The sequence below is a fragment of the Alexandromys fortis genome, unplaced genomic scaffold (assembly GCF_014885135.2).
Source record: "Alexandromys fortis isolate MF-2015 unplaced genomic scaffold, M_Fortis_MF-2015_v1.1 scaffold_7, whole genome shotgun sequence".
Taxonomy (NCBI): Eukaryota; Metazoa; Chordata; class Mammalia; order Rodentia; family Cricetidae; genus Alexandromys; species Alexandromys fortis.
The window spans coordinates 8,462,221-8,483,922 of record NW_026067920.1 but is presented as its reverse complement, the minus strand read 5'-3'; the positions used below and the strand labels follow the sequence as shown (position 1 = coordinate 8,483,922).

The 21,702-nt window shown below is 51.2% G+C and overlaps 2 protein-coding genes across 3 annotated transcripts; one reads left to right on the top strand and one right to left on the bottom strand.

Moving 5' to 3' along the window:
• The first annotated feature begins 3,547 nt into the window (after positions 1-3,547).
• Positions 3,548-6,675, top strand: Pgam2 (phosphoglycerate mutase 2). Its single transcript, XM_050141247.1, has 3 exons — positions 3,548-4,089; positions 4,182-4,362; positions 5,595-6,675. The coding sequence occupies exons 1-3, from the start codon at positions 3,676-3,678 to the stop codon at positions 5,759-5,761; spliced, it is 762 nt and encodes a 253-aa protein (XP_049997204.1). The 5' UTR covers positions 3,548-3,675; the 3' UTR covers positions 5,762-6,675.
• A 152-nt stretch (positions 6,676-6,827) lies between these two features.
• On the bottom strand, positions 6,828-20,160 carry Dbnl (drebrin like). Of its 2 annotated transcripts, none has more exons than XM_050141245.1 (13): positions 19,994-20,160; positions 15,251-15,306; positions 13,341-13,453; positions 12,686-12,760; positions 11,552-11,698; positions 10,363-10,440; positions 10,011-10,162; positions 9,827-9,878; positions 9,368-9,461; positions 9,016-9,111; positions 8,805-8,914; positions 8,020-8,125; positions 6,828-7,530 (listed from the first exon to the last, which is right to left on the bottom strand). In XM_050141245.1, exons 1-13 carry the CDS (start codon positions 20,074-20,076, stop codon positions 7,391-7,393), a joined length of 1,302 nt encoding a protein of 433 aa, XP_049997202.1. In that variant the 5' UTR covers positions 20,077-20,160; the 3' UTR covers positions 6,828-7,390. The 2 variants fall into 2 exon arrangements, with proteins under 2 accessions (XP_049997202.1, XP_049997203.1); XM_050141246.1 differs by having other exon boundaries at positions 9,827-9,875.
• Positions 20,161-21,702: the final 1,542 nt, after the last annotated feature.

Below are 21,702 nucleotides of genomic sequence, written 5' to 3'. Positions count from 1 at the left end.
CACACAACAGTCTAGTTGCCATCAAACAAATCGTAGCACTTTAATCCAAATGCTCCATTCATACGCTCTGTCTCCCGCCGGAGCCAGACAGAGATCACAATGGCGGCACAGCCCAGAAAGCCGGCATTTTAAAACAGCCAGTTTTTTCCTGCTGCCGAGTCAGGACAATTTCTTTGCAGCACGCAACCCAGAAACAGCAAAAAGCTGTCTTAAATTCTCTCTCTCTCCTTTTTAAGCCCTCTCAGGTTTTTAAGTGGATTTAGCCCATCACGTCTGGGCGCCATTGAGGCAGGGGTCTGCCTTTAGTGACTTTCATGTGGCTGTCCAGTTGTCCACAAACTATTGGTTAAAGAATTATTCTTTGCCCATTGGGTTCTTCGGGCACACCTGTTAAACCACTTAACCACAGTGTGAAGGGAGGCTTCCTGGACTCAGCACTGTTCCGGGACCTCTGTTTATCTTACACAGCCACACTGTCTCTGTTACTGGAGTTCTTTACAAGCACTTAGACACTGGGAAGAATAAATCCTCCAAGTTTTTGTTCAAGTTGTTTTGGGAATAGCCATTCTAAGACCCCACTTTAAGCCAAGCAGCCAGATAGGACTTCTAATAAGAGTCTGCAGTGAAGGTCTAGGTTATTTGCCGAAAATTACCAACTTTAACAATAAATATTTTTATTTTTGAGATAGGCTCCCACTGTATCGCTGGCTGGCCTGGAATCCACTGTTTAGACTGGGTTGGCCTCAAACTCACAGACATCTACCTGCCTCTGTCCTCTAACTACTGGTATTAAAGGCATGCATCACCACATGTAGCCCATAAACGTGGGGTTATTTAGATATACTTTAGTTTCTACTAATAATGTTTTATAGTTTTTAGATTTATGTGTATGAGTGTTTTGCTTGTTTATGTATGTGTCCCACATGTGTGCCTGGTGCCTACAGAGCTCAGAAGAGGGCATCAGATCTCCTGGAACTGGAGTTATGGGTGGTTGTGAGCCACCATGTGGGTATTCTTTCTTAGCCAATCCTGGGCCCCCTGCAAGAACAGTAAGTGCATGCAACGGCTGAGCCATCTCTCCAGCCGAGTTTTATAGGGTTTTTTTTTTTTTCCAATTTGCATTTATTTTGTATGTGTGTTCATCTCTGCATGTGTGTACACACACACTAACCACAACATACATGTGGCGACCAGAGGCCAACTTGGGGAAGTCATTTCTGTCCTTCTATGTGTATTCTGAGGCTCTGACTCTGATCAGTAGGCTTGTTACCATAGTCTCTCCCTGCTGAGCCATCCTGCAGGGCCATTCTCAGTGTTTAGAGCATACATTTCACACACCTTTGTTAACTCTAGTTCTAAACCCAGTGTGGGTGCACCCCTGTAGCCTCAGCTACGCAGGAAGCAGGGGACTGCGTAAGACTGTATCTTAAAACCAGCCTGGTAACTCTCTCAAAGACTGAAAAAAAAAACATGTGTTTTATTCTTTAAATGATGCCAGGTGACTCAGGCCTTTAATTCCAGCACTCGGGAGGCAGAGGCAAGTGGATCTCCATGAGTTCGAGGCCAGCCTGGTCTACAGCGCAAATTTCAGGACAACCAGGGTTAAATAGTGAGGCCCTGTTTTGAAGAAAGGAAAGCAAATGACCCTGCCACTCCTTCATCTAGTCTTGGCTGACCAGCCTTACCTGCTCAAGGATTAAAGGTGTGTACTACCACACCTGGTTCTAAAATGTTTTCAAGTTTATTTGTATTATTTTTAATTGCGTGTCTGTGTGTGGGAAATTTGCACATTAGCGCAGCTACCCACCAAGACCAGACCTGTGGGAGCCTCTGGAGATGGAGCTACAGGTAGTTGTGAGCTGTGAAGTGGGTGTTGGAGATTGAACCTGGGTCCTCTGGAAGTGCTCTTAATTGCTGAGCCGTCTCTCCAGGCCTCTAGGGTATTCTGGTTTTTATTGGCACCTCAGCCTAGCATCCCTTCCCTGTAGGGCTCATAGCTGAGTCCCTTGATTTATCTGAGAGCTGCTTCTTCCTCATGCACCCCTCAAAGCAATCGTTCCTCTCCTCCGCCCTATCCTATCACACCCCTTCCTTCTTAGCACCCAGAGCTCGGCACAGTAGACTTGGTAAGCTGTGGTATCATTGCTGCCCTTCAGGGCCACAGTCCCAGTTCAGTGGGTTTCCTAATGTGGCCAGGATAGACAGAACAGTCTTGGGTTAGGAGAGACAAAAAGTGAGACCCCAGTGAGGTGTCATGAGGAGGGATGGTGTCCCTGGGATCTGCAGAAGTTCTCCCTCTGCCTGTCAGGATTCTTGAGTCAGCTTTGGCCCACAGGGCCTTCTGTGTGGGCTGGGACCAGTATGGAGGGTTCCCTGCACGTAAGGCCTAGGCTCCTACCACCCACCTGTTCTTGTTTCCAGATGGGGGAGGTAGGATGAGGTGTGGGGACTGTGTCCTGCAAGCTCAAATGTAGACATTCCAGACTCCATGCTGCCAATTCCCCGGGTCAGCTTATCCCTGGGTGCCTGCCACTAGAAGAGGTGGACATACCCTATAACTAACCCCTGTAACTCGGTGCAGGGCTGTCCCTGAAGGTGTGGGCTTGCAGGTGCCATGAATTCTATTTTCTTTTCCAAGTTGGTCTCAGCTTGAAAGGGTAAGCCTGGCATGGATGACAGTTCATTCTCCACAAGAGAACCCAGAGAGAAGAGTCCTTTTCCTTTGATTTTTTCTGGAAACCAAACCAAGAGGGGTTCTCAGCCCATGCTTCTGTCTGGTGTTGTCCTCCACAAGGCTGGACCTCCCAAAAGTCATGGTTTGAACCTGCTCTGTTTCTGCCATGACTTTTCCTGCTCCTCTGTCTACCAAAGGGCCCCCCTAGCTTGGCTGCCTGTTGATGGCAGAAGAGGGCCCTTGCCAGGGAAATAGATGATCAGGAGCCCGAGGAAAGCCTCCAGCCGAAGTAATTCTCTACTAAGTTGAGTGCAGGTGTGTGTGTGTGTGTATGCATGGTGGAGGGGATTCTCCTGGCAACAAGTGCCTGCAACACACTAACACAGGCAATGCATGTGTGCTGAGACAGGGACCTGGGCAGGAAACAGTCACCTGCTGTAGCCACATACATTAATGTATGCACTGACCTCTTCGGGTGGTGACCTATACACACACACTTTAACACTAGGCTAGATTCGTTCCTAAGACAGGCTTGAGCTCATCTTATTGTGTTAAGAGGCTGAGGCAGGAGGATTGCTGCTTGGGCCACATAGTTAAGGCCTATCTTAAACATCAGCAGTGGGCCTGGAGTAGTTTTATTTCTGCCTGAGCAGGAAAGGGCTGGTGGAGACCCTGAAAGTCCCAGAATGTCAAAGAACATTATTTCCATGGAGAACAGCCCCAGGCTTGACTTCTACCCTTCACCCAGCCCCACCCAGCTTGGCCCCAGGGGCCAGCTGGTTATGGACTTGTCATCTGAGCCCAGGCAGAGCGTGGGCTATTTTTAAGTCTCTGAACTACACCCCACCCCCCCAGTTCTACTACTGGTCGCCTGCCTCTGCCTGCACCTCCTGGAATGCTGATTGGCAGTTGGGGCTGGTGTGGGGGCTGGGAAAACTGTTATAAAGCTGAAAGAGCTAAGCAAGTAGCTGTCACCTGGAGCTCCCGTGTCCCTTGCCACCATGGCCACACACCGCCTAGTAATGGTTCGCCATGGTGAGAGCTTATGGAACCAAGAGAACCGTTTCTGTGGCTGGTTTGATGCAGAACTGAGTGAGAAGGGGGCTGAGGAGGCCAAGCGGGGGGCCATTGCCATCAAAGATGCCAAAATGGAGTTTGACATCTGCTACACATCGGTGCTGAAGCGAGCTATTCGCACCCTTTGGACCATCCTGGATGGTACGGACCAAATGTGGCTGCCTGTGGTGCGTAGCTGGCGCCTCAATGAGAGGCACTATGGGGGCCTCACAGGCCTCAATAAGGCTGAGACGGCTGCAAAGCACGGGGAGGAGCAGGTGAAGATCTGGAGGCGTTCCTTTGACACCCCGCCACCCCCCATGGACGAGAAACACCCCTACTACACTTCCATCAGCAAGGTGGGCCAGGTGCTGGGAAGCCGGAAGGCTGGGAGCCTGCGTGGGAGGGCTACCCAGGGAGCAAACACAAGTGTTCATGTGTCCACCCCCAGGACCGGCGTTATGCAGACTTGAAGTCTGGGGAGCTGCCTACCTGTGAGAGCCTCAAGGACACCATTGCCCGGGCCCTCCCCTTCTGGAACGATGAGATAGCACCCAAGATTAAGGCTGGCAAGAGAGTGCTTATTGCTGCCCATGGAAACAGCCTGCGTGGCATCGTGAAGCATCTGGAAGGTGAGCTCATCCTCAGGAAAGATGGGAGACAGGAACTAGTGACAGCCCTGACGTGTTTCAGATATTTTACATTAGGTGAGGGTTTCAAAAGCAGATTGAGGTTAAGAGTTGAGAAATGCTTTTATGTTGTTCTATTCCCAGCATACACTGGGCTACTGTGACGAAGGTGGCGAGTTTAGTCGACACAGCACAGCTGAGCCACCCCACCCCACAGGCGCTAATTATAGAGTAGGCTTAAGGCACCCATAGGGGACAAGGGCGGGATTCTGCCCCAATGCTGGCTTGTTACTGAAGCTTGAACAAGCCACTTGAGTTGCTACAGAACTCTTGGCATCTCTCCTAGTGCTGCCTGCTTCTCCCCTCCCCCCCAAGATAGTCTCACTGAACCCAAGGCCTTGAACTTGAGGTCCTTTGGCCTCAGATATAGGCTACAATGAACAGCCCACTCCCTGCACAAAGCTGAACCACTGTCTCCCTCCCCAAAGCTTCTTTAGGCAAAATGCGGTCTGAGTGCAGAGCTATGGTTATTTAACCATCTTAGGCTTGCAGAGCGACTCCTACTCCAGAGCAAGGGGTGATGGACTGGCCTCGGGGGCCATGTGGGCATAGGGAAGTCACCAATTATGGTCCCAACTGGGTCTTAGACACTGTAAGTCTATTAGATTCTGGACAACCTTTAGGTTTGCTGGGATACTAAGAAAGGAGTGGGGTATGACCCATTTCCCCAGCTAGTGGGTGTACTAATGAACAGATGTGCAACATGAGGGGGACACCTCTGCCCCTCCTCCCTGGACTGGGTTCTGAGAAAGTACATGGGGAGTGCTCCAGGGAACACTCCCAGGTCCCCCTGCTTGGTAGGGATTGGGTGATGGCAACGGCAAAGGTTGAACTGCTATTCCAGGCAGGGGCTGCTGGAGCAGGCAGGGTCAAGTTTCCTGTTCCTTCCCTGCTCAGAATTTAGAACCTCTAGAAACCAAATGACTCGTCTCAACCGTCTTTAGTTTGGCCAGTTCACCCTGGGCTGAGAGCATGCATGGCTACACTCAGGTTACAGCTATTGATGGTGGGTGTTCTTGTCTTGCTGCTGGGCTATTTCTGTAAGCAGGTCCGCCTTGACCTTTAGGCACATGTCTGTGGTCTTGCTCTCATGGACGGGTTAACTGGCAGCATCCTAGTACCAAGGTCATGTATGAACTGAGTGGAAGGCGCTAAGAACACTGTTTCTGCTCCAGGGATGTCAGATCAGGCCATCATGGACCTGAACCTGCCCACGGGAATCCCCATCGTGTATGAGCTGGACCAGGCGCTGAAGCCTACCAAGCCAATGAGGTTCCTGGGAGACGAAGAGACAGTTCGGAAGGCCATGGAAGCTGTTGCCGCCCAGGGCAAGGCCAAGTGAGGGTGTACATGGGCAATAAAGTTCCTTCAGCACAGTACCAAGTTTAGCATGGCCAGACTTGGTCTGCCAAGCTCAACTCAGTCATGAGGACTTCTGGGTCCAGGGTTGCAGCTATCCCTAACTCAACATTGATGGGGGGAGAAGTCCAGTACCCATCTCTGGCTATGGGGGAAGGGGCTAAATCAGGACTATGCACACCACGTGTGTGTGACCAATCCCCTGCAGTGACCCTGCAGCTCTGGAGTCACTTGGTTACATTAAGGAGAAAAGCAATGTGCCCTGGACTTCTCCATGAGAAACAGGAAGTGTGACTCTTGACCAGTTTCCTTCAGGGTGGCTTTCTGCTATCTCTGTGACCTCTTAACTGGCATGTCAAGTGTACCTCCCAGGCAGGACAAGTCTATCCGACTAAGCCTGCAACAGTTTTAGCTCATAGGGCCTCCATGGCCTGCTGTCCTAAAGGATAGGCAGAAGATGGGGAGGAAGTAGGCTTGACCACAGCATGAGGTCTGTGGTTTCCCCGGGCACTTCCGTTCCAGGCTACCAGCGGGCAAGTCTGGGGTCAAGTATGTCCACTACCTCCAGGCAGATGAGTGTTGGACCATGTTGCAGAGGCTCCTGGAGGGAACTTTGCAGCCGTGGTGTCTTCTAGAACTGAAATACAGGAAGGCTCCAACATGAGTTATAGCTTATTTATATACTCCAACCCCTTTTTTTGAGACTGAATCTCTAGCTCTGGCTGTCCAGGAACTGAAAAAGAGCAGGCTGACCTTATGGCCTTGAATTCATGGAGATCCACCTGCCACTGCCTCCTATGTGCTGGGGTTAAAGGCCACACCACCATGCCAGGTTCATTTGTACTTCCTACAGGAGGCTAAACAGCCAATTTGTCTGAGGGCACATATGTGTAAACACACGTGTACACTTATGTATGATGCAGATAGAGACCCCAGGCTGGGCTTTCTTCCATGTGGGAGCAGTGATGAGCTGTGGGCCTCACTGCAGGTCTCAGATGGTTTATCAGACACAGATGCGCGGAGCCAGCAGACATGAGTGAACCACAAGATACATGTCATGTCTGATTTTTCACATTCTCAGAGATGGGAGCTTGGTCGTCCCATCCCTTCTTCCCACAACACAGGCACGGGGACAGAGAGGGAGTGAGGTAGGGAAGCCCCTAGTAAGAAAACCTCCCTGCTGTCAAAACCGTCATGTTCTACTCTGACTTTGGTCAAGACTTAAGTTCATGATTCCCGAGGAAACAGCTGCAGCTACCACCCCTGAGAAGCCACAGAGAGAAAGAAAGGCAGATGCAGAATGTGGCCCCCAGATGTCCCTGCTCCGACTCCAACTTCTCAGTGCTGCTGTCCTCGGGCAGAGGTCACCCAGGAGCAGGCCACAGGTTAAGCTTGGATCAATACGCCATTCCCACTGGGGTCAAGTGTAAGTCTGGTAGGAGGTCCTGGAGGTTGTGGTAAGCATTTGGGGGAGCAGCGGGAAACGGCTACATCTGGGGTGACAGCACTCAAGGCAGAGGGAGCCTTGTCCTTACTGAAGTTCCATTCCTGGAAGAGTGTCAAACATTAACTCTCAGGCCTCCTCTTCGGGTGGAGAAGACAGGCCTCGGCCTCACTCTATGAGCTCCACGTAGTTGGCAGGAAACATGCCAAAGTGGCCGTCAGGCCCGTAGCCACGCCACCAGCCTTCATCAATCACCTCGATGCCCGTGATTAGGTTCTCAGGGTCAAAGGAGATCTCTGTGTCGTCGGCTGCAGGAAGGGAAGCCGAGGGATGGCATCTTGGTACCTTGCCACACCCCTCACCTGTCCCCAAAGAGCCCAGTGCCACCCAGTCGGGCGGCACCAATGTGCCTGTACCTGCACTGGCCACCACTCAAGGCAGAGCATCCTAAAGATCACTCCTTTAAATCCTTGTTCCCCAGTGCCCCAACCCTGAAGGCTCGGAGCTGACACGCAGGCCTCACTTCTCCCATCAGACCTGGAAGGTCTACAGTAAGGATGGCTATAGGGATTCTGTGAGTGCGTGGTGGATGGTAGGCAGCCAACTGGAGGCACGTGCTCTTCAGGACAGACGTTCCAAGGCTGTGGGCATTCCCACTACAGAGGGTCTTCCATCCCATCCCATATATCTTTCCTTTCAGATACCCTCTGGAGCTAACCCCCAGAAAGCCCCTGTACACATTCTTGTTCCCTAATCTCAGGATTTGTGACCCGTGACGGTAGCTAGAGGAATCTTACCTGCCTGGTAGTCGTACAAGGCCCGGGCACACAGCCCCTGCCCACTGAGGCCCTGGCCCTGCATGTAGTTGTCGATGTGTACGGAGTCAGCCCCTTGCTGCTGTACCTGTTGGAAGTGAGAAAGATGGCATTACTCCAGTCTCAGCCTTCACCCAAGGCTCAGACTAAGCTGGGATCTGGGGCAAGGGCATCGAGTACGAGAGGGCCCTGTAGGGCAAGGGGCTGTGGCTGCCTGGTACACTTGCAGCACGGCTCTCATCTCAAAGGTAGCACACAAAGGAGCTCTTGGCATCTGTCATCAACCACACAGGGCACTGGCACACACGACCACGGCACAGCACGGTTCCAAGGAGAATGAGCAGACTCACAGGTAGGCTGCTTGCCTACAATGCTCAAGGCCTTGGATTCTATCATCCCTGCCACAGACCAAAACAAAACTAAGCTGTGATAGGGGCAATCCCCACACTCAGAAAGGCCGGGTCAACGGGATCTCCAGCTGAAGACTACACAGTGAGACCCTGTCTTCAAAATACAGTGAAGGGATGGTTCAGTAGTTAAGAGCATTTGCTGCTCTTGCAGAGGATCCCAGCTTGGCTCTCAGAACCCACGCAGCTCACAACTGTAATCCCTATTCCAGAGGCATCTGATGTTTTCTTTTGGCCTCCACACGTACCACACACACATACACATACAGGTCAAACACTCATAAAATAAAAACAGAAAAAACAATACAATCCTAGTACCCTAAAACATGCCACAGGAACTCAGACCTATGTCCAACCCACCAGTGGCGGTTCCTCGTAGAGAGCCTCCTGCTCTGGGGCTTCTTCATATGTGGGTTCTTCTTCTGTCTGAACTGCAGACAGACTGCTAGGTGCTGGCTCCTCACAGACACCTACAGCAAAGGCCACAACAGGATATGACCTTCTTTCTACAAAAGTCCCCCTCTCAATCATCATCTCCCCTCAGGGCTGTACAAGGTTACAGGGGTCTTGCCTGCACCGGGCCTTGAGACGGTGGGAGTTGGCTCTCTGCCATAGGAGGCTTCTGGCTGAGTGAGCTGCTTCTGCAGGAAGGGGCTCCTCAGCTTACCTGAACAACCCAGAAAACACCAAGTCATTACTTCAGCTATAACACCTGCACTCCACAGACCTGCCTAGTGTATCTGAAGTAGGGCCCCTGTTAACACAGGTAAACACCCCAGGGTTTCGGGCTGTGTCACCTGGATTCTGGTGGCTCTCCTCATTCTTTTGTCGCCCTTTAAAACATGCCCTGGAGGCCCTTGCATGGACTCTAGGCTTCCCCTCGGTCCACCCTGTTTTGTTGCCAGGCCCAGAGGAGGTCTCACCTGGCTGAGAGCTGGAGAGAGAGGTGGTGGACATAGCCCTCTCCTTCTGCTTGAAAATCTCTCGTGGGTGTGGGGCCTGCTGCCCAGCAGACTCCTGGGAGAAGCACAGAAGCATGCTTTGACCCCCGCGGTGACTGAGAACCCAAAGGCCTCTCACCTGACTGCCCTAGTTCAGAAAGCAGGCCCTCAACGCTGTGTTAAGTGTGTGTAGGATGAGTTAGAATGGGGACCAGGGAGACGAGGAGCTGACAGGGCCTCTCCCAAGACGCGGCTTCGAGCCATGCCCAGAGCTTCTGTCCTGGTTTCCCCCACTGCTTCTCTGTGTGCACAGATGCGCCTCAGGTTGACTGCAGAGGTCTGGGCTAAGCCTCAATCCAACAACAAGGATTTCACCAAGTGGCTAAGACAGAGCCAAACTAGCAAATCCCCAGGTCTGTTGAAGAGATGCCTGAAACTCACCCATTCCTGTCTGCTCCTTGAAAGCACTTCTTGCTCCTGCTCACACGTCCTGCTGGAAGGGCAGAGATCAGGAGAGCTGAGGCTGGCAGCAGCTCCTCATGCTGGTCCCTCAGTGTTCCTGCCCCACAACAGGCGAGCATTTGGGGACAGCCATAACCACTTGCCCAGGGCATGGTGGGCTAACCTTGGGGTTCCAGATGATCTATGCTGTTCCTGGTAGCGCTGCTCACGGCGGGCAGCCTCCTGCAGCTCTCTCTCACGCCGCTCCTCCTCCAGTCGCTGCCGCTCCTCCTCAGCCCTTCGCTTCTCCTCCAGTCTGCGGTTCTCCTCTTCCTTCTGCAGAGGGAGCTGCGCACTCAGCAACGTGCAGCCCCCTAGGCTTCAACCCCTGTCAGGGACTGGGTCCCTCAAAGGGCCATGTCAAAGAAGGAACAATGCAGCCCATCATGCACTGTGCCTTCAGTGTAACCAGCTGTAAGGACAATGCCCAGCAGCGTGTCTGTCAGTGTGCCCGCCTCCACTACTACAGCACTCACCTCAGCCTTGGCCCAGAAGCTATCTTTGCCAACCCTCTTGATCTCAGACTCGGCGTTGGTTTTCTGGTACACGGAGCCCTAGAGAAGACACAGTGGATGGTCAGGCACGAATGGGGCAGGGTAACGGGAATTTGTCAGCTCTAGAGAGCACATGAAACCTTCTAGGTCTGCACCTGGGAGGCTCAGAGGAGCCTGGACTGCCACTCACAAGACACACCAAGACGTTCAGAAAAAAGTCTGGAGCTGGGTGTGGTAGTGCACACCTGTAAGCGCAGCACTCGGGAGGCTGAGGTGGCTGAGGCAGAAGGATCTTGAGTTCAAGGCCAGCCTGGCCTACAGAGCAAGGCCCTGTTTCAAAAACTAAACAAAACAAGGTCTAGAAAGGATGGCTCAGAGGCTAAGAGCACTACTGCTCCTGCAGAGGACCAGGTTCCCAGCACCCACATGGGATAGCTGTCTGTAACTCCAGTTCCAGAGGATCTGTTGTTGCCCCTTTCTGGCCTCTGCAGGCACAGTACACATGTAGTGCACAGACACACATACAGGCAAAACACCCAGACACGCTACACATAAAATAAAGACAAAATACATCTTTAAAACAAACAAAAAAAACAAAAGCTCAGGGAGACCACCCCAGCAAGGACATGGCACCCTGAGAGCACAGGGTGTGTGTCCATGTCCATGTGTGTCTATGGTGGCAACTGGTCCTCACTGATGGGAACAGGAGGATTTTTATTCTAGACTCCTGGCAATTCTAAAGTAGGCCGCTCTTCAGACAGCTGACTGCTGGCAACATCCAGAAGCATCACCATGGATCCCAATTGTATGACTAATTAAGTGGTTTGCAGCCATGAGCGCCACATGATACCAGAGCCACAGGCCTGTGTGGTTTCAGGCTCTGCAATAAAGCTGCCAGAAGTTCTCCACAACGGCTCCCCCGACCATCTAAGTCATGCGGACACTATAGCTCTCGGGTTATTAGACTATTACAGCTGTGGGCAGTTGCTGAAGAGCCTCTGCCACAAGCTGGCTCTCCAATAGCAAAGCCATGGGGTTGGTGCCCATCAGGGCATAGGATCACCATCAAGAGATGCCAAGCAGAAGGAATTGTTACTCAGACATTAAAAACTACATTTTTGGTCCCCTGCTCTTAGGCATGAAGGAAGGTCCATGTCAGGGCAGCACTCACCACTGGGGCCTGAGGTCCTGTATCCTGGAAGCAGGCGCTTTCCCTATGGAAGCTGTAGTTAGCTCCAGAGGCCTTGGCAACCTTCTCCATGATGCACTCAGGCTCCACGTCCTCCTCAGCCCGTGCATTGATGGTCACATGGGCGCCCTAGAGCAGAAGCAGCACTTGAAATATAAGCTTTGCAAACTTAGGAGAGAACAGGCCAAACTACCTGTCCATATAGCAAAGGCCAGCTCTGCACACAGGGGTCAGCTCTCCCCAGCCGTCAATGCTACAAAGTTCCTGTTGCAGTTCAACAGATGCTCAGGCACCTTCCATCTATTCAATGAAACTGACTCCTTCCTGCGTAGCTGACCTGAGACCTCATTAGCGGTTATTATATTGGAAGCTCACCAAGTACTCGGAAGCAGAGTCCTTGCCTAGCATGTGAGAATCTGGGTTTGTTCTCAGCACAAAAATTTGAAAACTTAATTAAAAGCTTTCAGACCAGATGGGAGAACTAAGGTATGTCTAAAGACATACTGGCAGAAACAGAAGTCAGTCTCAAGTCTCCTTGCCAGGAACCAAGCAAATGCAAAGTCAGCTGACAACAAAATTATAAATTAATTGTGATAGAAATGTCTCTGAAATTGGAAGACACTACAGCTGTTACAGCTGTGGGAGGAGTGACACGAATGCTGTATAAAGGGCAGCAAAGGGATGCATCAGAGAGTGCGTGGGCAGGGCGGCGGCTTCTTCCCGCAAGTCTAGCTGCTGCTGCTGCTGCTTAACTTCTCTCTCTCTCTTCTTTCTTTTTGACAAGGTCTCACTAGGTAGCCCTAGCTGGCCTCAAACTCAAAGAATCTGCCTGCCTCAGGCTCCTGAGTGCTGCGATTAAAGGTGTGTGCCATCATGCCGAACACTGCTAAACCATAGAGAGGATGATCAGCAAAGCAGTTGGGTCAGTCCTGGAGTGGTCCTTATCTTGCCCTACTGAAGTCAGGCAGAGGTGGCTCTGCCCATATCCTGCTGCTCAGCCAGAACATTGGCCATGGTCCTGCTCCTGTTTCCAGCTCCCTTCCAGTTTACCTGTATTCAGGAATCTAGAGTACTGGATCCTGCAAGGCCCTTTGCGGGGCTTGGCTTGGCCCTCACCTTCAGGAAGTTGGCCATGGTGCTGACGTGGTTGGCGCATGCTCCCTTCCGCACATCATTCACACCCTCGCCTGTCTGCAACACAAGCACAGATAGCATGACCCAGGCCTCCTCCAAAGCCACTTCCTGGCCCACAATTCCCAGGAACCCAACAGTTTCCCTATCTCTCCTAAAGGCACTCCGTCCCCTCCTCCCAGACAAAGCCATTCTCCCGAATGAGTCACACAGATGAGATCAGTCTTCATACTTTCCGAGCTCAGGGTGCAATCTGAGAAGCACGGTTGCTGGCTTCCCAAGTGGGGGCATTTCTCAAACATTCCTGGTCCCCGACTAGGGGGACCTATGCTGTTGGAGTTCCTATCGCTATACTTTCAAGGCTCCTGAACACAACCGCAGAGCCATCTCAGGGTGGGGATTTTTTTGTAATAATTTCTACTCCATTCTGCAGGAATCCTTCTGGCTTTGGGGGTGAATCCCAAGCAAAGCCATTTATTCCTTGGTTCAATGAATGGACGGTATACTCTACTCATCCCCATTCTTAACCAACAGTCCTGCTGACCTACTGAGTGGTGTAATGAACTACTGTTCCCAAGGCCAAGTCAAAGGAGAGGAGACAAGGGGCTGCTGCAATGACATCAGCCATGAATCCACATACCCAGTTGATGAGGACAAACTTGGGCAGGCCGGAGTTGGGGTCCTTCACCCTGCAGAAGGCGTACATCACCTTCCCACTGTTGAGTTCCTCCACCAGCTCCTCCAGGCCTCCCTCTGCAGAGTTACAGGAAGGCTCAGAGGCAGCCTGCACCCCTGCCCACCAGTGCTCGCCCCACCTGCCTCAGAATCCTTCTGGGACCCAAGTTTAAAATCAGACTCAGCGGCAGAGTGCCCGGCTAGCACCTATCAGGTCCTGGGCCAATCTCCAGCTCCACAAAATAGTAAGCAAACACGTAAACGAACATAAAATAACCCGACTCTTGGGTCCCAGCCCCACTCAGCTGACTCAGCAGAGCTTGTGGGACTCAGTGAAGTGCGTTTCTGGCAAGCATGTCAGGTGTCCCCACCACCTCCTAGTTTTTTTTTTAACCCACAATAGTTTGTTTTTGTTTCTGAAAATCGCTTCTCTAAGATTGAGAAGGAAATCATAAATAAAAGGCCATTTTTACTATATTTACTTTACTTCTTTCTTTTTTGTTTTTGAGACAGGTCTCTATATAGGCCCGGCTGTCCTGGAACTGTAGACCAGGCTGGCCTCAAACTCAGAGAGCTCCACCCGTTGGCTTCTGTCTCCTGAGCGCTGGGGCTATAGGTGTGCGTTACTGTGCTTGCACAGCACCAGATCTCTGAATGGAAGAGCTCTATGACAAGGTTACCAAGGAAGGCCTGGGACAAGAGCCTACTAATGCTCCCTTGTCACAGACTACGTGTCCACCAGAGTCAGACCTTTTGGGGCATCCCAGAGATAAACAGTTAGTGAAAACTCTCACAGTCTTGGCTGGGGACGATGAGCTGCCCTAAGCCATTCTCCCTGACACTGTGCTTCAACCTCTAAATTTCCTGGGTCACACATTTCAGCTACAGGGCTCCCCAGAACCCAGGGCAGCAGCATTCTGATGGGCAACAGAGTCGTGCCTTGTGCCAGCCAGAAGCTCCGACTGCTGACATGTGCAGCTCTCGGGCATACACAGTGTCATGTGAGATGACCAATCGGTGGCGATTCTAGAGAGAGGATGCATCAGCAAGAATATCTCACGGTGGAAAGGAACTTTTCTGTCAACAATAGTACCTAAAACCACACTCTCATTTGCCCGAGCAGAGAGCATGTTCTAGGCACTCACTTGGAGCGGGAAGGTCAGGCAGGCCCTAAGGACAGCCATGCTAGCCTCGAGCTTGGGAGAGCCAAGGATTTCAGCTGAGAGGTCTGTCTCATACCCCAGGCATTTCTGGCTTAGCTGACTTGTCTGTTTCTCCCAGTGGTAGCCAAGAGCCAGTATTTCTTTGAAATACCAAATCAAGGTCCTCACAATCACCTGCGGCCACACTGGCTCTCCCTAAGGAGGGTCACACCTTTGCACGTAGTTGCCCAAGACCAGGGCAGGGCAGAGTCAGAGAACATATATGTTGTGGGTCTTCACCTACACCGGCTTGAAGACTGGCATCCTCAATCTGTAGTGCCCTGGACAAGGGCTGCCCATAAGCTGGAGGGTGGACAGCAGCAGTGTCCTGGCCCAGCCAAGGACAGCCAAAGAATGTCTTCATTAGCAAACGTGAAACACACCAGTGTGTCATGGCTGACATGGCTCTGGCCATGGTCCTACCGGACACTGGTCCACATTCAGATCAGGAGTAGTCTGGAGCTAACTCAGTAAAAGGTCTGCGAAAAATCAACTGGGGGAAAGGTCACTGCAGCTGAGCTGGAGAAAGGAGACGCCTGTGTGCCCGAATTCCCTTCTGCTCCTGTGATGGCTTAAATGTCAGCTGAGGTGGTCCAGGGCTAGCCACAACCTCTCCCCGTTGTGTATCTCTCTTCTCTTCTGGTGCTGAGAGCCTGTGTGGGTTCATACTCACCGCCTGTGCCAGCCACACGGATGTCATTGCTGTTGCCTTCATAGGTAAACAGAGCCCTGAAAGGAAACACAAGCATGGTCAGTGGCCAGCACCCATGCTCGACCCACTGCATCTACATGGCAGGCGCAGGCTCCACTGTGCCCTGCCCTGCCTTGGCACATAGGAGCAGGCTACTCTGAGGCTAGCTAGCCATGGACTCCCTTTGAGAGAAAGCCATGGAGATTGTGGAAGGACATACATACATCTACTGAGAGGAAGATACAAGCACAGAATTGTGTGTTCTTTCTGCACACTCATGAAAGAAACACTCAACTGGACTGCAGGTGCATAAATTTCAAAAGGCATAATATGTCTACATATTTCCGAATCCAAACACCTAAAGGAGAAGCAGGAAGGGGTACTCCTGAGTGTATCAGCCCTGCTTCTACAGCCTGTGGGTGGGGCACAAGCTCTTTCTGTCTTGAGACTCTTTTAATATGCACTTTACCAGGAGTATACAGCAACAGAAAGCAGACAATTACATAACATCGAGTCCCAGTTAAGACCAGTGATCCAAACTGGGCGGTGGTGGTGCACGTCTTTAATCCAGCAGTCAGGAGGCAGAGGCAGGGGGATCTCTGGGAGTGTAAAGTCAGCCTGGTCTGCAGAGTGAGTTCCAGAGCAGCCAGGGCTGTTACACAGAAAAACTCTGCCTTGAAAAACAAACAAACAGGGGCTGGAGAGATGGCTCAGCAGTTAAGACTGCTTTTCTAGAGGGCCTGAGTTCAATTCCCAGAAACCACATGTGGCTCACAACCATCTATAATGAGATTTAGTGCCCTCTTCTGATGTATAGGTGTACATGAAGATAGAACACTCATAAACACATGAATCTTAAAAAAAAAAGAAAACAAAGGAGAAAAAAGAAAAACAAACAAAGGCCCCCGGTCCACCGAGCCTCTGACGGACAGAAGCCCACAGGCTTTCCATCCAGCAGAGCCTTAACTTGATGAGCCAACTCCAAGCTGGTGTGTAGAACTAATTATTCAAACGATTCTAGATGATTTTAGCTTATACACTTGATCTCTAGAAGCAGTGAGGAAATACGATGAATCTGTTTAGTATAGGCAATTGACCAGAATGAAGGCTACTGATGGAAGAACCTGGAGAGGTGGCCTCAGGAAGGCAAGCTGTACCTGAGGGTCACAACATGGGGCCCAGGCATTAAACGATCTTGCACCAACACTAACAACCCCAGCAGGGGTGACAAGCATGAGGCACAAGAACTGACCCAGGTGACAGCAAAGCAGCTCGAGAGACAGAAACTCCAGACTAAGTTCCAAGAGGTTGTCAGTGCCACGACAAATGCATGTCCTGAGAGTCACAGGAGGTCACCAGGAAGGAGATGCTGCTTCCCAGAGCAGAGAACCCCAGCCAACAGATATTCAGCCCGAATTGGTAGAGCTCTCTGGAAGAAACAAGTCCCTTCCTCTTGGTGACGAGCGCTGCCTGTTAGGGCGGGGAGGCTAGAAGCAGCAGCAGAGGACAGAAGGGATCTAGCAGCAAAGAAAGACCTGCCTGGTGTCTGGGGTCTACACCTCCAGCCTCCCCCACTTTCTCCTGTGTTCTATCTGAAACTACCTTCGGAATGTTTTTCAGTTCAAGCTAGGTATAGTGGCACATGCTTGGTAATCCCAGCACCAGGAGGCAGTGATGGAGGGAGGCAGAGGCAGATAGATCCAGGTAGATTCAAGATCAGCCTGGACTACACGGTGAGATTCTGGCTCAAACAAAACAAAACCAAATCTATCAAGACTGGGAAGGCAGCTCAGTTGACAAAGTATTTGTTATGCAAAACATGGGGACCTGAGGTCCATCCCTGTCCCCATGAAAAAGCCAGACACAGCTGGGGAAGACACACAGATGGAACCTGGAACTTCCTGGCCACCCAGTCTAGAAAATTAGTGAGAATGAGGTTGAATGAGACCCTCTCTCTCAAAAAGAGAAAAAGGAAAAAAAAAAAAAAGTAGGGCATAAGAGTCCTTTCTGCTCTTGCAGAGGACCCAGGTTTGGTTCCCATCACTCACATGTGACTCACAACAGTCTGTAAATTCAGTTTTTGGGGACCCACACCCTGTTCTAGCTTCTGCAGGCATCAGACATGCACATGGTACACATACACGTAGACAAACACTCATACACATAAAATATAAACAATAAAGTAAGGCAGAGAGTGACTGAGAAAGGCTGACATTGACCTCTGGCCTCACACACACATTGACATCCATTTGTACCCGTGAATGCATCCACACATGCATACATGCACGTACACACATGCACGCACGTACACACTCACACACACCCCAAAATAGATATTCCACTTCAGAGGCTTTTTCTTGTCTTCACCCGAGCTCCACCCTTATCACAATCAACGTGAAGAAAGCGTGGCTCATGGGGCTTTAACAGCAAGAGAGCACCTTCACCACCCAGTCACTCTCGGAATGTGCGCACGCAGACGGCACTGCAGCTATGAACACCCCCTGAAAGTCCTCCCCACGGAATTCACCCTCCAACAGGTCACACACACACACACACACCCCTAACGCTAATGTACTGTCAGGGAATGAAGTATGCACGGGGTGGAATAGGAACCAGGGGCTCAGAGGTCACACTCGCTCTTTGGGGAGGAAGCTGAAGCTAGATTGCAGATGGGGAACTAGAGCTGTGGCTCTGGCCTATAGTGCAGCGTGGTACCAGCTGTGTGTGCAGCTTTTTGTGACCAACAATTGAAGACCACCTCTTTTTGATTGTCTATTTACTTTTTCTACATGGTTTAATCCATCCATCAAAAACATATCTAGGCACTAGGGACAGAAACAGGCCTACCCCACCACTTTAGGGAAGAGGAAGAACACACAGATGCACACACTCACACAGATACATAAATTCACACACAGATGCACACACACTGATACACACATCACTACTCCATGAAGGTTTCCATCGTGTATCTTATTTATATCACAAGGAAGTGAAAAGAAACTGGGGGAGATGAGAAGGTGACTATAACTTTAGTTTCAGGGGACCCCACACCTTCTTTCAGACTCTGAAGGCACCAGGCATATACACGGTCCACATATTAGGACCTGGAGGCCTCTCTGGGAAGACAACCTCAGTGCAGATATGAAAGACAAGACACCATCAAGATGCCATAGAAGCCAGTTCCGTAAGATCAAGGCTGTGATGAGGAACTAGCTTGCAGTTTTGAGGAAGAGAAAGACTTTGGTTCAAGGGTGCTCAACAGGTGTGGCCAGTGTAGGCAGCAGGAGGGGCAGGCAAGAGTCTGGGCTTTCTTAAAGTGCAACAGGAAGCCACTGCAGTTATGGGCAGGGAACCGAGATGGCTCAGATATTTTCTCAGCTAGCGAGTGGGGACCTGCCACACAATCTTGCTGAGTAACTACTGAAATGGCTATGGCAGTGAGGGTGGAGGCCAGAGGCTCATTCAACTGGAGTGGCGCAGTCTGTGGCACTGCAGGAACCTAAGCAGTAACATGGCTGCCTGGGCAAAGAGAAGGCTCTGCACCCTCAGAAGGGACATGAGTGGCGAGGCAGGGCAATGTCAGACCGAAGTGGAGCAGATGATTCCAGTAAGGGGCTCAATGAGTACTTGGGAGACAGAGGCAGGGGAGCTCCAGGCCAGCCAGAGCTATGGAGTGAGGCTTTGTCTCAAAAAAGCAAGCAAGCTGGCTAGCTCAGCAAGCTCGGGAGACCTGCGCCGCTAGCTAGGCTGTGGGGTATCACTCCCAGTGATGGTTCCTGAGAAGACTGCAGGGCATGAAGATTGAGGGGATACAAAGCAGCAGAAGAAAGATCACAGGACCATGCGATAGGGGTAGTCTCCATGGGAGACTCAACACGGGCAGACTCGGTATGTCGTTCCTCAGTGCTGACCAGAGGGCAGTGGTGATCCCACCACAACTCCAAGGTGCAGTCTGTACTCCCCAGCATTTGTTCACCTTAACCTGCCGTGCTCAGCATATTTCTCGGAAATTTAAGCGCTAAAAACTGGCTAATGGAAACATTTTAAGTAAATGGAAAGTGAAAGAGAATTGCTATATGTAGCTGAAGGGGGGAGGGGCTCAGCAGGGTCACACTTGAAACTTCAAATCCAAGCTCACAGTACTGTATGTAAATCCCGAGTAAATTGGAGGATGAAACCGAAACACTGGCAGCTTAGCAGAGGAAGTCCTAGGGTGCTGGAGGAAAGATGGAGCCTTTCTCAAACAGGTGACAGTATCCCGTTTTCAGTTCCCTTCCTGTAACTCAGAAATGTGATCGAAGAGAACCAGGGACCCAGATCTGACATCTCTGACTGAGCCTTCAGTGTGAGTTCATGACCTCAACCCCGCCATCACACTGCTTTCAAGGTCTATTCCTGAATCCGGGTTTAAAAGGCCAGGACGCGGCTTCCTCCTTCAAAGGAGTTGGGGAGCTGCGCGGGACCCCTTTGTCCAGAAGTCCCAGAAAAGACAAGAGGCTGGCGGACAGCGATCACAACCAGACAGAAACCTTCAAGAGACTCCCAGGGCAGAACCGACAACAGGCGGCAGGGGAAAGGTCAGGGGGCAGACAGCAGTGGCGAGGACAGGGTAGCACCGCGCTAGGGTGCAGGGAGTCGGGAAGGTGATCCAGCAACACCACGGCCACAGTGCGCCCCGACCTTCCACTTCCAGGGTCTCCCCGGACCCGCCTCGCTGCCTACCAGTCGGTCGGGGATTTCTCATTGACCACGCGCACGTAGGCTTCCTGCAGCGCCGGCCCGTTCCGGCTCAGGTTCACCGCCATGGCACGCCCCACGGTCCCAGCAATTCTACAGCCTCAGCTCTCCACCGGCCTCCACTGACGACCGGAAGCTCCGCCCCGATGGCCGGAAGCCTCGCCTCTGACGTGCGGAAGCCGCGCCCAGGAGGGGAAGCGGAAGTAGAGGATTTGCGAACTAGTTTGCCGGTAAAATTGAGGTAGGATGGCTATTGGTGAATTAGAATCCGAGAGAGGCAGGCGGGGCCTTGTGTCCTCGTCCGCAGTCCTCAGGGCGTGGCTCCGAATCGAGCACCGCACTTTTTCTTATTCTTGTTTTAGTTGGTATATTTTGTTTGATAGTAGATTCCCAAGTCGCTCCGGAAGAGTAATCCTGAACCTATGTGTGCACTCGCGCCTCAGAAATTTAATCTGATAGCTGGTGCGGTAGCGCACCCCTTTCACCCCAGCACTCGCGAAGCAGAGGCAGGTGATCTTTAAATTCAGATTAGCTTGGTATACAGACCAAGTTCCAGGACAGCCAGGGCTACGCCGACAAACCCTGTATGGAAAAAAAAGAAAAGAAATTTAATCATCAGTATCCCGCGTGATGGTATGCGCCTGTGATCCTAGCACTCAAGAGGCAGAAGCTTGAGTTCTAGATCGGCTTGGGCATCATCTACATCATCTAAAATAGAAATTAAAAAATAAGCTCGATAGTGGGATAATAAAGAGAATCTGCTTTGTGGTTCAACTCTAGTTCAAAATTAGTTGCCTGAACTTCTTTATGATGGATCATAACCTATAACTGTAAACTAAAATAAAGCCTTTCTCCTCTCTCTCTCTCTCTCTCTCTCTCTCTCTCTCTCTTTTCTTCCTTTTTCTTTTTTTTTCTTTTTTCTTTTTTCTTTTTTTTTTTTTTTTGAGATAGGGTCTCTCTGTAGCTTTGGAGCCTGTCCTGGAACTAGCTCTTGTAGACCAGGCTGGTCTCGAACTCACAGAGATCCACCTGCCTCTACCTCCCAAGTGCTGGGATTAAAAGCGTGCGCCACCACAGCCCAGCTCCCTTTCTTCTATAAATTGCTTTTTGTCAGGATATTTCATTTCTCTGTCACAGCAGAGAAATGAAAGTAGAAATTACTACACTTAAAATGTTGCAAGAATGGGACGGTGGTGCTGGTGGTGCCGGTGCTGATGCTGGTGGTGCTGCTGGCGCTGTTTGTTCTGGTGCTGTTGATGCTGGTGGTTCTGTCTGGTGCTGCTGGTGCTGGTGGTGATGCTGGTGCTGGTGGTGCTGCTGGTGCTGGTGGTGGTGCTGGTGCTGGTTTGTGCTGGAGGATGGTGCTGGTGGTGATGCTGGTGCTGGTGGTGGTGCTGGTGCTGGTGGTGATGCTGGTGCTGGTGGTGGTGCTGGTGCTGGTGGTGCTGCTGGTGCTGGTGGTGCTGCTGGTGCTGGTTTGTGCTGGAGGATGGTGCTGGTGGTGGTGAGATAGCTTGGTGTTTAAGAGCACTGGCTGCTCCTTTAGGGGACCCAGCTTCAATTCCCAGCACCCATATGGCAGCTTACAACCTGTAACTCCAGTTCTAGTGTGCTTGCTGCCCTACTGCCCTCTTCTTGTCTCTGCTGACACCATGCATGGACATGGTGCACATCACACAAAGGTATAAAAATAA